Below are 15628 nucleotides of genomic sequence, written 5' to 3'. Positions count from 1 at the left end.
TGCAAGGTTAATTAACGCCGTTAAAACTCTGAAGATGGTCACACGCAAGGAATTAGCTAGACAAGCACCACCAAGAACCCTAGAAACCTTTCTTCTATTAGCATCATCACGCATTCTTTCTCTCTCCTTTTAGCTAACGCAAGTTACTTCAAAAAAGCAACTAGTTTCTCCATTTTACACAAAACCCACAGACTTTTCCTTTGCATTTAATTCTTGTTCTTTTTCTCTACACATGAACTCGTCAAGGTTGTTCATGGTTCAATGACTCATTTTTTTAATTTAAAAATCTTGTCGGAGGGGTGAATGGGGTGCATGTTCTCTCAACTAGCTGCACAGTTCGCTTTCTTTCCTCCATCTCCACCTACATACCAAATTAAGAAGGGAGACAATGGAAAGCTCTCTGTTGTCTCAACTTCTTCTCCTTCTATGCCGCTTCCTCTTGCTGATGATAGTTCACTAGATGTGCTCATGATTGATACAAAGAGAGGCAACAAGATTGTTGCCTTTTATCTCAAAAACCCTTATGCTAGACTCACCGTGCTCTACTCTCATGGCAATGCTGCTGACCTTGTCCAGCTTTATGATCTCTTTGTCCAGCTCAAGGTCAATCTCAGAGTTAATCTCATGGGGTTAGTGTCATAAACTGCTGCAAAGATTTTTTTTTTTTGAGAGTGCAATTTTTTTTTCCTTGTAAAATGTCTGATACAATTTTTAGTGAGTGTTTCTGCTTCTATTTGCAAATTTTCAAACTTGTCGCGAAAGGGGTCTTGTATTTAATGTTCTCTCTGCTTTTCTTTGGGCCTGTAGCTGCTTTCTTTGTGGGGCTGAATTGTTTCTCTTAAAACTTTCTCCCATTTTCAACTCTTTTTTTTTCCGGCAACATTTTTCCTATTATGGTCCTGGATTTTGTTGGGTTAGATCTGTGATTAGTGTTGGTCGAGATTTAATTATTTCTAGTGTTAATGACTTTTTTTAAAACCATTAAGCATATAATTGTTTTAATTTATGCATTCATCCATTTTAATTAATTAATTTATTTTTACTCTTTAAAGTGATAGTGAAGATGGCTGGTAAGTTAAAGGAGTTTTCTTACTGGCATGAGTTCTTTCCACCTTTTTATTTTTAACTTATGTTTTGCTTAAAAGAAAAAGTGAATGATACTTACTGACTCGTATTCGGATAACATTGGTAACAATGCTTAGTTTCTCTGTTTTAGAGTTTTGTGTGCCTTTTGGGCTCTGTGAGGTTTTAACTTTACTGTATCTTTGATTTGTTTCTATTTGTCATTTCTGGTACAGTCCTCCTCTAATTCAGATCTTGAAAAAGTTAGAAACATGATCTATTCAATGGCTTCTCAGATTTCTGTATTTCATTTTTTAATCACTTCTATGGAGCTCTATGGATCCAATCTTTGATATGACCTTAAACAAGTATACTTTTGGTTCAGTTACACTAGAGAGTATAATGTGTTGTTGCTCCATAACTTTTTCCACATTATATCCTCTAATAAGTCACATTCAAATGCTTGCCTAATTTTACATGCCATGGGATTTTTCTTCCTTTTTGTCTTTTGAAAAGATGGCTGTCTCGTGCTATTGTTCTCTAGCTTTCAGCATTTCTTGTATTCTTGCTTCTCCCGTGCTGTTTTCTTTATTGAATTGAATTATGATCTCTTCCATCTAAATGCTATAATGCAGATATGACTATTCTGGTTATGGTGCCTCTTCTGGTAAGGTAAGCTGTCATTCAACTTAAGCTAACTACATGAACAGCATTTTATTCATGGCATGTTTAAAGAATTGCAGCTAATTGAAGAAATTGAGATCTACAAGTTAATATGTAAAGTAATTAAAAGCATTAATATAATTTGGAATTTCAAATCATAGAGGAAACTCTAGAAGTAACAAGAGAGCTCATTTCTTGTGCTTTTGAGTTAACATTACTGGAAATCTGGATCATGCAATACCAAGAACTTTTGAGTGAATGTATGTGGGAAAATCAACAAAGCATGGATCTATATAAAAGATAGCAAGTAATTACATCATCTTTGCTTATCAGCAATAATAAAAAGAACAGGGATAGTGGTGGGGGCAATTAGCACTCCAAGTGATAATGCACTCTGAATTTATAGTGGTAAGAGAGAGAAAAAAAATAAGAGTGATAAACTGGAGTGCTACTAACTCCACCCAGAGTACAAACGAACCCTTGCAGTCCAGGTATATTATATAGTCGTGGAAGTAGATTAGGATGTTTATTCTTTTAAAAAGTTTTGGAACTTGAGATTATGTGAACACTTACTAGCTCCACTACTTATTTGTTATCATCTGGGAAGTTAGACAACTTTTCGAATGATTTACAAAGCTTACAGCACTCTGATATCGAAAACTGCATGGTAATCATATATCATGTTTTCCATGTCCAGCCAAGTGAGTCCAACACATATGCTGATATAGAGGCAGTTTACGAGTGTCTCCAGACACAATATGGAGTTAGTCAGGAAGACTTAATTTTGTATGGGCAGTCAGTTGGTAGCGGGCCAACATTGCACTTGGCAGCGAAGTTGCCAAGGCTGAGAGGGGTTGTTTTGCATAGTGCCATTCTTTCTGGTCTTCGTGTGCTCTGCCATGTGAAGTTCACATTTTGCTTTGACATATACAAGGTAGGCTAACTATCTTGGTTGTTGTTAGTTATGGAAATTCTAATGGTTTATTGACTAACGGGCACCATGTCTGTTGTTCTTCTATCTCTGCTGCCATTTTTAAGCTATACGTTTGTCTCATAAATGCAGAACATAAACAAAATTCGGAAGGTGAAGTGCCCTGTTCTAGTGATACATGTGAGTACCTTTTCTTCCAATAGTTTTCCTTAGAAACGCCTTGTCATGCAATTGTTCTGCTGAGACTTTGTTCTCCAAGCAAATCCATTTTTAAAGTAAACCCAGTCAAATGCTTGTGTGAGGGTTTGAGAATGCATTGAAATTTGAAATGCTTTAATGTGCATCATGTTTGGCTGTCCAGGGTGATTAAGATATCTGGGCTTATTTAAGGTGATGTCATTTTGTTTTAAGGGTCTAGTCATCATATAAAAGTAGTTAAAGACACATAAGGTGCTGCCAAACAAATTATGAATGTGATGGGAGCATCATAGCTGTTAGTGGGGCTATTAACGACTGCGATGTGTTGAATGTAGGATTTGGATAACGTGCTCTAGTGTTTTTATTTGTTGCTTTGCCATATAAATGTGATTTCTGCTTTATGATTTTGTGCAATAGGTATGAGTATGATTCTCCTGGAAACTTTCATAAAAGTTAGCTGCAACTTAAAATGAGCTGAAAAGTTAGTTGCAACCTTGAATTTCATATATTTGCTTGTAGAGATGCATATGTAACATTTGTTAGTGCTTTGTTTGCTTTCATTGTTTTGTTTCCACTTGTTATGCAACGATGGAAGTATATCAAACTAACCTTTTTGGATTTTCTAATAAAAAAGTAAATAATAATAGAGAAGAGTATGGCTATACATCATAGGTTTTGTGGTGCTACAATGCGTCATGGGACATGTGTTGATTGTCACGTCCTTTGGCTGTTGGCATGGCCATCCAAGGTATCATCACATTAGCAACATTGCAGGCGTGGCCATTTTGGTTCCTATGATATGCTAAATATGACATGACTTTGTCAGCAAGGCTGTTGATGCAGTTGACACCTCAAATAGTTATATCAGTAATTATATTCACATGACAGTCAACAAGTGTCCTAAGATGCATTGGTGTATCTTGAGGCCAAAATGCTATTTTCATTGGCAAATAGTGAAACATGATATAGGGAAGCATTTAACTTTTTTATATGTGAGAGGACATGAGTATAACTTTGGTCTTCAATTTTTAATAAACAGTAAAAAAATATAATGGGGTAGCATGACCATAGTCATTATTCATTTGTTATCCTAATATGTTAAGAAATCGATAATGTTGTTGGTATTGAAGTTTTTCATATTACATTACATGTCTACAAATAGTAATTATTGTGTTGGCGAACCTTGTTAGAAACTGGTTAAGTCGGTAATCATAGTAGAAGGTAGTCATTGTGCACAACAGAAATTGATTGGTTTAATTCGTGTTTTTATTGATTTGCTCGACCATAGCTCATCAACTTGATCAAAGTGAAGTCAAAATAGGTTAATTTGGTCATTGTGTTGGTGCATTTTTCAAAGTGAAACTTTGGTGAAGGGAGTTTGTAACTAAAGTTAATTTGGTCAATGTGTTGATGCATTTGTCAAAGTGAAACTTTGTTTAAGGGAGTTTGTTACTAAGGTGGCATGGGTTGAATCAAATTTGATCAAGGGTGATGCTAATGGTGTCTAAAGATACTTGTTAAGGTGTATTTACTATGATAATTGATTTTTAAACTACTTGTAGAATTTGTAATTTCAATCATTATCCCGTCAAAGTTTATAATTGGGAAACATGAAATGTATTCCTTTTCTTTTACAAAAGATCATAAATAATAATGCATAAAAAATTTTGAAAACATAATAAATACACAAGTTTAAGCCCTCATTACCATTACTTTTGATTGATTAATTAGGCCAGATGACTTAGTGTTTGTGTGGTAGCGTGGTGGTTTTTAAGTCATTTATGTAATAGTGTGCTTAGCTACCACTGGCTAGCAAAGCATCTTTGATTCAATTTTCAGCATTTGCTACAGTGGCTTCTAAGTTACACTTCCAAGCACGTGCCCAGTCAATTTGATTAATTATCAAAGTTTAGGTCAAAACCTAGTGAAATCAATCTACCTTGGTCAATTTTAAGGATCAAGTTTGACCAATATTGATTAATTTGACCAAGTTCAACCAAATTGACCAACATAGATGGTGAGGAAATGTGTTTTTGCAAAAAATTCACCGCGTGAACAACTTCCACTAGATGTGTGAGACCCACCACCGCTCATCCAATGATTGTGAATACTCTTAATGAATTTTGTGTTCGTAAGGCTTACAGCACAACCATAATGGGAATGACTAACATAACTAGATCTGATCTCATTGATTTCCATTCACTACATTTGATCAAATTGGACTGCAATAAACGATGTTGAGTTGATTAAGGATGTTACATAGCAGAATTTATCAAGTTTCAGTACTAAACTAGTTGATTGCATGATTGGGGTTTATTTTAGGATCCTATAATCTACTCTCTTTCCATACATGCATGTGTTTGTATCTGCATGCATGCTTGCAAAATGTTGCTCCTTGTTATTTCGTGCTAGATCACCCGTCATTGATATTCTAAATTCTCAAGTGCAAGGGTGTGTTATCCTCTGAGGTTCGCTATGAAGTTGATGTCATCTGGCTTAAACTAAGTTGACCAATTTTGACCGTCTAAGTTCTATATGATTCGCACATTGCATCTGATCTGTCCAAAGATTTTGAAATGGGGTTGCATCATATGTTTTACAGGGCACAGAGGATGATGTTGTGAACTGGTTGCATGGTGAGGGGCTGTGGAAAATGGCAAAAGAACCATATGAGCCTTTATGGATTAAAGGAGGTGGGCACTGTAACTTGGAATTATACCCTGATTACATCCGCCATCTCCGCAGGTTTATTCATGAAATGGAGAATATAACCACAGAAATCCGTCTCAAAAAGATCCGGCAGAATCTGTGTCTAAAACCGAGGTCTAAGACTGATTCCAACAAGTGCTGTAGGTTCAAACTGTGGCGACCTAAATGCCCAGAATGTTTAAGACCGAGGTGCATAAAATGCTCGTGGGGTCCCAGGTGCACAGAATGCTGGAGACCCAGATGCTCAAGTTGTGTTAAATGTTGCTGGAGAGCACCCAGTTGCCCAAAATGTCCGAGACCCAGTTGCCCAAAATGTCCGAGACCCAGCTGCTGCTGTAGAATTAGATGTCTGCCCTGGCGATGTTGCTTTGGAAAACAGAGTGGGATGAATAGGAAGCAGGATGGGTGATAATAATAATAATAATAATCAGCATTGGTTGTATAGATTGCTGAATTCACTCACTAACACTCTTCTAATCTTGTGCGTTAGTGTACAAAACAAGAGGAAGTAATTTGATTTTAATTTCATTAAAAATCATGGTGTTGGGATGTTCTTGGAAATGGAGATTTTGTATCTCAGCTCATTTGTATTTGTTTCTGGAGATCCTTTTTATCTACACAAATTACAAGCTTCAGATCACCTCTTTGACCTCAGGCTGCCTTCTTGTTTAGCTTCAGATCACAAGCTGTTTTGTTAAATAAATAAATGATACTGTAGCTGTTACTATAATATACTGAACACACTGAGTAATTCTCTCTAATTTCAATGAGCCCCTGAAATTAATGTGTGTGAAACCGAGGGACGAGTTCAAGCAAAGATGATGGAAGCTCGTGATGCTATGAGAGCAAGACATGCATTGGATATCTACATCCTCTGACTTCATTTTCATTGCTACCAGCATAACGTGACAGAACGTTTAAGCAAAGAAGATTAACTACAGCATTAGAATACCAGAAAAAAACTCTTGGAAAACAATCATACCAGATGATTGAACACTTTGCCATATATACCCATCATAAAAACAAGCCCGAGTAATAACACATCAGCTTGATAAAAGCTTCCCCCCCTTCCAAGCACTACTGGTAAGTTGAAGCTGCTCCAGCAAAGGAATACCGGGCAGAGACTGGTAAATAGGCTTCAGCCGCACCAGACGTTCCAAGCATTGACCACTGAAGATGATCATTGTTTAATAGACTTTGATTCTCGTGAATTAATGGCGTGTAGTGAGATTGATAAGTTGATTGCAACGGCTGTTGCTTACTGGAAGATGCTGTCAAAGCATAGCTTGGTGCTAAATCCTGTGCCTGAGATGAAATACACGAGGTTGTTGCAGAAGGTAGGTATTGACTATAATAATTGGCTACATTGTCCGAATGCAAAACAGTATCTCTCCCCCTTGGTAACTGGGGCACATGATACTGATTTTCATGTCTGGCAACATGGTTCCTCAGACCCGTCTCCATTGCGACCTCATAACTGTGTATATGAACAAGGAAAAGATATCCATACATGATTAGAGCCAACAGGGCAAATCAATAAAAAAGAAAGCAAGAGAACTGCATAGCAAAGATGCAGCGAATTTGCTAACTGGAAGAGCATGCATCATAAGTTGCTAACAAGGCTTTCCGGTATGGTTGCATTCTTAATTATTTTGGCATAGATTACGCATGTATGAACAAGGATGATAGAAGATAGAACAATCCATTACTTTTTAGTTAGGGGATTTGAGACATCCAAGCCGAAGTTATTGAATTTTATTTAGTTTTATTATTGGACTTTAATTTATATTCTTTAATTATATTCTTATTATTTAGTAGGTATTGAGCTCAAATTTAATTATGATTGGAGTTTTTATTTGTAATTTTTTACATTATGATCAATTGAATAAAAATTACAGAGTTGCATGCTTTTTCATCTTCCATTGCTCTTCTTTTTTCACTCTTTTCTTCTATTTTTTTGGCTTCTTAGCTGCTTCTTTATTCTTTCTTTTAGTTCTCTTAAATCTCTTTTGTCACGTATTAGCTTTGGTATCAGCTTTGGTATCAGAGCAAAGATTTTTTTAGTTCTCACATCTAACCGATTTATAAAAATAAAAGTTTCTTTTAGCCTTCCTGTTGACCATCAGGACCTGGAAAAAACCTTTCGTTTGCAACACAATCAGAAACCTTTTTTTTTTAAAAAAACCTAAACTTAGACAAACAGGCCTTTGAATCTATTTTGCCCCAAATCCTCGCCAACATTCATCCCCTCCACCATAGTCAAACCAGCCACCCCACCCACCAGTTTTCCACACCACTAATGGAAGATCAACCACCACAGCGTGCTGCCTTGCTTGACCAACCACAAGCTCCGACAGTCATTGTTGATCAGCCAACAAGAAAAACATCATTTCCTTGCGTAGCCGCCAACAACAAATCGATTCACAGCCACCACAACCATGCCAGTAATATCAAAGATCCAGTGCAGCACACCATGCCATCCAACGCTGTTAGGAACCAGTAAATCACCAACCAACAATTTCAACCACAGAACCCCAACATTGCATCTCAGCCAAGTTGTGCTCCACAGAATCACATATAAGTCCTCACTAAAAGACTTTTTACAACCAAGTAGTGTTTGTTCCACTTCATACCCTCAGTAATATAGTATTTATATTTATAGCCTAAAAAACCTGTAGTTCTTTTCATGTCTCTTGACACTAGGACGTTTGATTTAGTCGAGTCTTTTGCATGTAGAGTTCATAATTTGCACATTAAGATCATAAAACAAATTCAAGTAACGAACAATATAAATTTCAAGTTGATTTACATAATTATCAGATGTACTTAATATTGGAGATTATTTCAAGATATAGATTAGACATAAAAAATGTCATTTGAAAACCAATCATAAATTACAAGCGAGTAGTGTTAGACCATTTATAGTGTTGTCTCATTAAATTGCGATCAAAATTAAATATTAATGCTACTTTGAATGCACAAGTTATTTTTGCTAGGGATTTAGACATTTTGCAAATCCTCGCACAAGGACATGCTTCGGATGGTACTTGGATCTCACTAGAGAGACATCACAACAATTTGATTCTAATAGTTGGGAGCATTATTGGAGTTGCCTTGAAGCATACTCAATGAGGTCAAGTTTTTCCAATCCAACGAGAGTTGAAGAGCACACCAAGCATGCAGCATAGATTACACATGTATGGATGAAGATGATGAAGGATAGTTCAACTCATTACTTTTTAGTTGGGGGTCAGGCACATCTAAGCCCAAGTTATTGAATTTTATTTAGTTTTATTATTGAACTTTATTTCATGTGTTTTTGTTAGATTTTTGTTATCGAATTTTATTTAGTTTTATTATTGAACTTTATTTCATGTGTTTTTGTTAGATTTTTGTTATTGAATTTTATTTAGTTTTATTATTGAACTTTATTTCATGTGTTTTTGTTAGATTTTTGTTATAGCATTTTATTTAGTTTTATTATTGAACTTTATTTCATGTGTTTTTGTTAGATTTTTATTATTTACTGGTTTTTAAGCCCAAATTTGATTATGAATAGGGTTTACCATTTACTTGTAATTTTTGACATTATGATTAGTTTTATGATGAATTGAATAAAAAATGCAGATTTGTAGATTTTTCATCCTTCCCTTTCTCTTCTTTTCTTCACTCCTTTCTTCTCTTTTTTGGCTTCTTTTTAGCTTCTTCTTTCTTCTCTTAAATCTCTTTTGTCCCATGATCATATTCAATTGTTGAATAAATAACCTTTTATTAAAGAATTTTTCATGTCAAGATAATGCATCCAAAGAAAGCATCAAATAGATAACTACTGTGTATTAATTTATGTGTATATGCATGCGTTCAAATGAATGTGTATGAAGATCCAGCCTCCCATTTACCAGTTTCAATGTATATGAAGATCTGACCATCAAAATTTAATAAATAAATAAAAAGTATTGCATGATTCCCAAATGCATTTCCTCAAGTTACACAGTAACACCAGGGACTTGATTTTATTTGATAGCTAGAGTTGGAGATGGTTTATCCTAAGGTTTTGTCTCTAGAAGAAGATAACATCATCCCCGACACCAAGTTAAGTCATTTGGTTATAAAATTTAACACAAATGCAAATGTCAAAAATAGAAATTATACCTCCTTTGAGGATCATAAGTACACTGAGATGTTTCGGCTGAGGATTTCTGGTTACTCTGAGGAAGAGTATTTTGATGAACATAATGGAGGTGCTTAGAAGGTTGAATCCATCCCCCAGGAAAGGTGTGAGGATGGGTTGCCCCGGGAAAATAAAGAGAATATGGCCTTGCAGATGGTAGAACCTTCTCCACTGTAATTGCAGAAGGAAATGCATGTGCTGGAGCCACATTTGCAACAATGGGCACCACAGATATAGATGGCGGCAAATCAATTGGCCGGAACAGTGATACTAAAGTTTTCACCTGTACATGAAGAAATTCCTAAATATATAAAAATCGCCATTCATTTCCAGGCAATAAACAATCTTTTTCTTTAATAAAAGAGCTTAATAAACAATTTTCGCCCAACAAGAATGCAAGAAAGTAAAGGTGCATCTTACTTGTTCAGCACTCAACTCCTGCCTGAACTTAGAACCCTGATAGTTGTCTTTAATGGCGTGTTTCAAGGCACTCTCAGCAAGAGGTAAGCAGTCACTGACTATCTTAAACCTCACCTAAAGCAAGGAAACAAGAATAAACAACGAATAATCAGAAACTGAGTGTTTACACAAACAGATTCAAATGTTTAGCACATGGCATGACGATGGAAAAATGAAAAAATAATATTTCGAAGGATCTAGATAAATATGTTGGAGAATCCTAGTAAACAATTGTGGAACATTTGATTGCATTTACCACTCCACGATCCAGTTAATCCCAGAAACATATAAGTGAGACATGAGATGCAAGATTTCATATCATTTGGAGACCACACTGAATGATACCTTGAATGCGCATTATGTTCAAGGAGCAACTGTACTTAAAATCCCAGCCTTATATTTAAATCATTTCAAGTTATAGCAGGATATATCCTCTTCATTCCAAAAAGGGTTTCTTTAGCATGTAAAGACCATGGAGAAGGATTTGAAAAAAAAGGAATGCTTAGTTAGTACACAGGCAGATGTACGATTTACCACTCATAATATCATAGCAGTCACTCATGCATTGAAAGTTATACTAGTTTTATTATCCATAATACCCTAGACAGCTACATTTCCATTTTCTCACCTGTGCTGGAAATTTCCCATTAAATGCAGCTGGTTCCAAATTCATCCCTCCCCTGGAAACAGCAGTGTAGATGCCGTAAAGGCGCTTCACGCCAAAATCAAATAGAAAGAGCTTTGTACCCGGTTTGATTTTCTCAACTATGTCTAAATTTCCCCGAGGCAGCCCAAAAACACGATAGCGATAGCACTCAGGTTTTGTTTCTCCATTGCACAAAAATATAAATCCAGTTATCTTTTCATCACTTTCATCCCTTTCCATCATCACATGAGTAGCAGTTGGAGCAGAAACAGGATGGAGCATGGTTGCCAAAGAGGAGCCACAAGTATATGCATAAGCTGTATTTACCTGCATGATTTTCTTCTATGTTTTTTATTAAACTCTTTCCTATCTTCTAATCAGCACTTGAATGATTTGCCGCTGGCCCTTGACCATTGAGCCTCTCCACTCTGCCACCGGTAAGTAAACCACACCAATTTAACAGAAAATTCATTTTCTTCAAGTGAAATCAAATGCATAAAAAGAAAAAGAGCAATATCTTTCACGTTTGCATATAATAGGAATGGTTTTATCCCAACCAAATGTTTATTCTATCAGCATCCAGATCACCAAAAACGGTATAATTAACGAGCATTTGCACATGCTTATTTCTAGGCTTCAAACATCAGATACTAAAAACGCAGACATGCCGACGGGGCTGCAGTAAGTCATACAAATTCATATATAACTTCATTAATTGACCAAAAATTAAATCAAACTCAGAAAACCATTCTCATTCATAATGTTTTGAAACTTTTGCTAAAATCCAAGAGAAAATGAGAAGATATAAAAATCAGAGCTATGTCCATGCACCGCTGTAACATCATGTTAAGAGACAATCCTCGATCACATATTTATTCTCGAACAACTGCATTGCAATCACAATTCTCGATATTTATTTATTTGCTTATATTAGTTGAAACAATGAAAAGGTTTCAGAGAAAATCAAACAGAACTACTGAAATAACCCCAAACAAGCCGTATTATGTCATGCAAACTGCAAAACCCTACCTCGATCAACTTCATTGGTGGGAAATTCATCAAGAAACCCTAAGAATATGCAAAGGAACCTATAGTTAAGCCTAAAATGAGATTGTGATTAAAAACTACCTAAAAATTCCCACGCGAATGTTTGCAAAATTATCGACACTGCTGGGCTGGGTTTGTCGGATTGGATCGGCAGATTTCATGGACTGATTTTGGTTGTTACAACAATTCACGTGAGAAACGGTGATAAATTGTTAGGTTTACCTTTCATCATCGTTTAAATTATTTTTAGGACCAATGGGACTTTAGCACATTCGCATTGGAGGGAGGTCACTTGTTTAATTCTTGGTAAATATTAGTTTGGTTCTGAGAAAATACTAGTTATTTACCCACAATATCGCATCGCAAGTAGTTTTATTTTATAATTAAAATAGATATTTATATAAAAGACAACTATTTAGATCTTGAGAAAATATATATTTTGTTAGGTAAAATACTTTTTATTCTACTAAAATATTTCTTTCTTATTAGTAATATGTTTTTTAATAAAAAATAAAGGTAATTAAATCCACTTTTTGTAAGAATTGCGATAATTTGAATTAAATAGGAAACAGTATATCTCTTCAATCTAAATTTTATTTTTTTGTTCATGCATTTTTTTTATTTCAATAAAAATATATTTTCTATCTGAAAATTGTTTTTAAATAAAAACTTTTATCATGAACTGTAAAATAAGTTCAAATAAAAATCATACCTCAATATTTTCTATGCAATTAAAGGAAAAAAAACCGAGAAAACTATATAAAAGTTTTATAATAAAAAAAAATTTCATTTTATTTTCATTAAATTTTTATTATTATATTTTTAAAAATCTTGCATAGACAGCATATTTATTATTATAAAAATTAATTCTATAAAATTGTTTGATTTTAAAAACTTATTTCCAACCTTTTCACTTAAAAATATCCAAAAACAATATTCTAAAAAATTTGTTGTCTTAAAATACACTTTAATCATAAAAATAAAAAATCAAAATTAAATTGAATAAAAAAATCACAAGCCCCCGCCATCCATCTCTTAAAAGTGATTTTATGGATATTTTTCAAAAATAAAAAACCTAAAATTACATGCAGTTAACTAATAAATATCCTAAATAACGTTATTACTCATTTGGAAATTTTATTAATTTTTTTAAAATTAAATTTAATTTTTTAAGATTATTTTAATATGATAATATAAAAAATATTTTTTTAAAATAAAACAAATAATATTTTAATATATTATTTAAAAATATATTTTATAAAAAAACAGTTACTATAATTTCAAATAAATAATTAATGAAAACCCATGAAACGCGGAGGCCAAAATGGGCCGCAGTAGCTGAAAGTCAGATCCGGGCTATATTTCTTTCTAACTCCAACTGCCAGGTTGTTGTTGCTTGTCTGGACAGGCAAATCTGGGCCGATGAGTCTTTTGTTTGGAGTTTTTCTCTTCTCACAGTCTAACCTAAAACTTGAACTTTAGTGGTTTAGGAGAAAGTACACTCTTTTCTCTTTTAGCCATGCAGCTAACCTCTAAAAATTACAGTGGCATGGTAGTTGAGGCATGAAACCTTATTAAGAAAAATAGAAAAATAGAGTTGAGAATTGGCCTCCAAAATGGCGTTTCTTATCAACACCTATGTGTGTTTACAAAAACTCCATAAAAGCCCAAAGAAGTAAAAAACGATAAAAGCCCAAAAAAAGCCCAAAAAAGCCTAAAAAAATTGGAAATTAACACCATAAATCTTTAGATATGTACACAGAATTTTCGAGAGAGAGGAAACCGGAAGGTGGAAAACTTCAAAGAAGAAATATTCAAATTAATATATGTATTTATTAATAATAATAATAAATTATGGAGTGTGGGTCCAAGATTTAAACTAATGAAATAAAAAAACAACGCAAATTTCTTTTAATCACCGGACCGATCTCTTGAAGTTATATTAAAAGAGACTCAATCGCAAGGAGACGGATAAACTGAATTAAGAAATATGTATTTTAACGCATTGCTCCTGGTTTATTTGTCCTCTCAAAAAAAATCCCAGAGTGGATAATTCACGCCATACATGTTTTTCCAAACTAATCTCTGTATTTTAGATACCACACGAAATAGGTTTCAAGTGACCCATCGGAAAACAAGAAACCGATTCAAGCCTGCGTTGTTCTTTACTTGAAAGTTGCTCGGACAGAACATTCATATAGCTGGTGTTTTCAGCCGGAATTCGCTCTTTCTTTTCTCTTCTTCTGTGTTGATGGCCCGTGGATGTGTGCTCAGGCTGCCAGACCTTTTCTTTTTCCTGAAGGAGTCAAGGGGCACTTGTTATGCTTACTTTGTATATCCCTTCGGTGTTTATCATGAACACACTGTGATTTTACATTTCTTCAGCTGCTAGTAGTTGACCATGTCGATTTTTGTGTCTAAACTATTAAATTATCCAGGAGCACACAGCCTCGTAGACAGCCAGAGGATCGGGTGTCGGATCTTTTTTTGGCTCCCAGCTGCAACACCTCTTTGTTGCTGTTTTATGGAGAGATCCATTGATTCTATTCCAGCAGATAAAAATGAATGCCACTCATGCTCAAAATTTGAGTCGTCCATGAAAGGTAGTCGGAGAGAATAAAAACAGCACGCCATGGAGGATACCCTTTCCTAGGCTGTGGCGATCATCTGGTATCCTAGTTTTGTTTTTACCTAGTTATCTCATTTGAAGAGATTATTACACCACCTTGATCCCTCAATAAACCAAGTCAATGGTCTGAATCCATATCTTCATGGACTTGGTACAAAACTTGATAGGTGTCAAGAGAATAGGCCTAAGACTTTCGATTCAAATATTGTTAAAAGATTCCAACACATAACCTGAATCATTATTAAAGCACTTGCATTATATTTTATGCGAGCCTTGAATTGGAATCCTTCAATCCCAGTTACATTTCTTTCCATGTCATGAATGTTCCTTGAATTATCATGACAAGACAGCTCAACTCTCTCACCTTTATTAGTTATATTATGGTTTGAATTAATGAAAGTTATTTTTGGAATTTTGTTCATTCTTTTAATATTTAAAAAGATAAACTTTGATACCATTAATTTTAGAATTTTAATTCTTAATCAAATATAAAACATATCTTTAGTAATTTTTTTTCATCAAAAACCAATTATAAAACCACCTCCACAACATTCTTATTAACCAATATAAATTAAACTTCTTTGGAAAACTTAAGTTCATCTTAGATTGAGATATTTTTATCAAAATTGTATTAGTTAGTATCATCTTTCTCTTCTTTATAGAATTTTAGTGATTGATTTCAATTCATAATTGATATTAAACAATAAATTTTTTTTAGCATCAACATTACTTTCTTATTGTTTAAATTTCTCTTGTATATCCTCATCACAAAATTGCCTCTTTTAATCTTTATTATCGGAAGGATCACTTTTAAAAATATCAACTTTTATATTAGGATCGCGATATGGTATTCTATTACTTCTTATTTGATGTCCAATTAATGTATGCATAGTTGGATAATTCGAAAAAATCATATTTTGCACCTGAATTTTATTATATGACAATGAAAACATGCAAATTTCAGCTTAAAGGCAGCCCGCATGCCAATAGTAAACACCACAAAGAATTCATCTCATTTGCATTGTTCATCTAAACTCAAGGAGCCCAGCACTAAAAAAACTATTAGAAAACACCCCTGTGTCAAGTTTTTTTGGTTGAGAAAAACTCATCATA

At 34.3% G+C, this 15628-nt stretch overlaps 2 protein-coding genes across 4 annotated transcripts; one reads left to right on the top strand and one right to left on the bottom strand.

Moving 5' to 3' along the window:
* The first annotated feature begins 6 nt into the window (after nucleotides 1-6).
* Nucleotides 7-6203, top strand: LOC105121513 (alpha/beta-Hydrolases superfamily protein). Its single transcript, XM_011020181.1, has 5 exons — nucleotides 7-629; nucleotides 1698-1734; nucleotides 2423-2659; nucleotides 2789-2836; nucleotides 5457-6203. The coding sequence occupies exons 1-5, from the start codon at nucleotides 304-306 to the stop codon at nucleotides 5970-5972; spliced, it is 1164 nt and encodes a 387-aa protein (XP_011018483.1). The 5' UTR covers nucleotides 7-303; the 3' UTR covers nucleotides 5973-6203.
* A 110-nt stretch (nucleotides 6204-6313) lies between these two features.
* On the bottom strand, nucleotides 6314-12218 carry LOC105121512 (uncharacterized). 3 transcript variants are annotated; one of them, XM_011020180.1, is made up of 6 exons: nucleotides 11968-12218; nucleotides 10822-11267; nucleotides 10155-10268; nucleotides 9943-10017; nucleotides 9716-9906; nucleotides 6314-7040 (listed from the first exon to the last, which is right to left on the bottom strand). In XM_011020180.1, the coding sequence occupies exons 2-6, from the start codon at nucleotides 11170-11172 to the stop codon at nucleotides 6641-6643; spliced, it is 1131 nt and encodes a 376-aa protein (XP_011018482.1). In that variant the 5' UTR covers nucleotides 11173-11267; nucleotides 11968-12218; the 3' UTR covers nucleotides 6314-6640. The 3 variants fall into 3 exon arrangements, with proteins under 3 accessions (XP_011018482.1, XP_011018480.1, XP_011018481.1); XM_011020178.1 differs by having other exon boundaries at nucleotides 9716-10017; nucleotides 11968-12217; XM_011020179.1 differs by lacking the exon at nucleotides 11968-12218 and adding an exon at nucleotides 11869-11961 and having other exon boundaries at nucleotides 9716-10017.
* Between the last annotated feature and the right edge of the window lie 3410 nt (nucleotides 12219-15628).

The sequence above is a fragment of the Populus euphratica genome, unplaced genomic scaffold (assembly GCF_000495115.2).
Source record: "Populus euphratica unplaced genomic scaffold, PopEup_1.0 scaffold25.1, whole genome shotgun sequence".
Taxonomy (NCBI): Eukaryota; Viridiplantae; Streptophyta; class Magnoliopsida; order Malpighiales; family Salicaceae; genus Populus; species Populus euphratica.
This window is presented reverse-complemented; position numbering and strand designations above follow the sequence as displayed.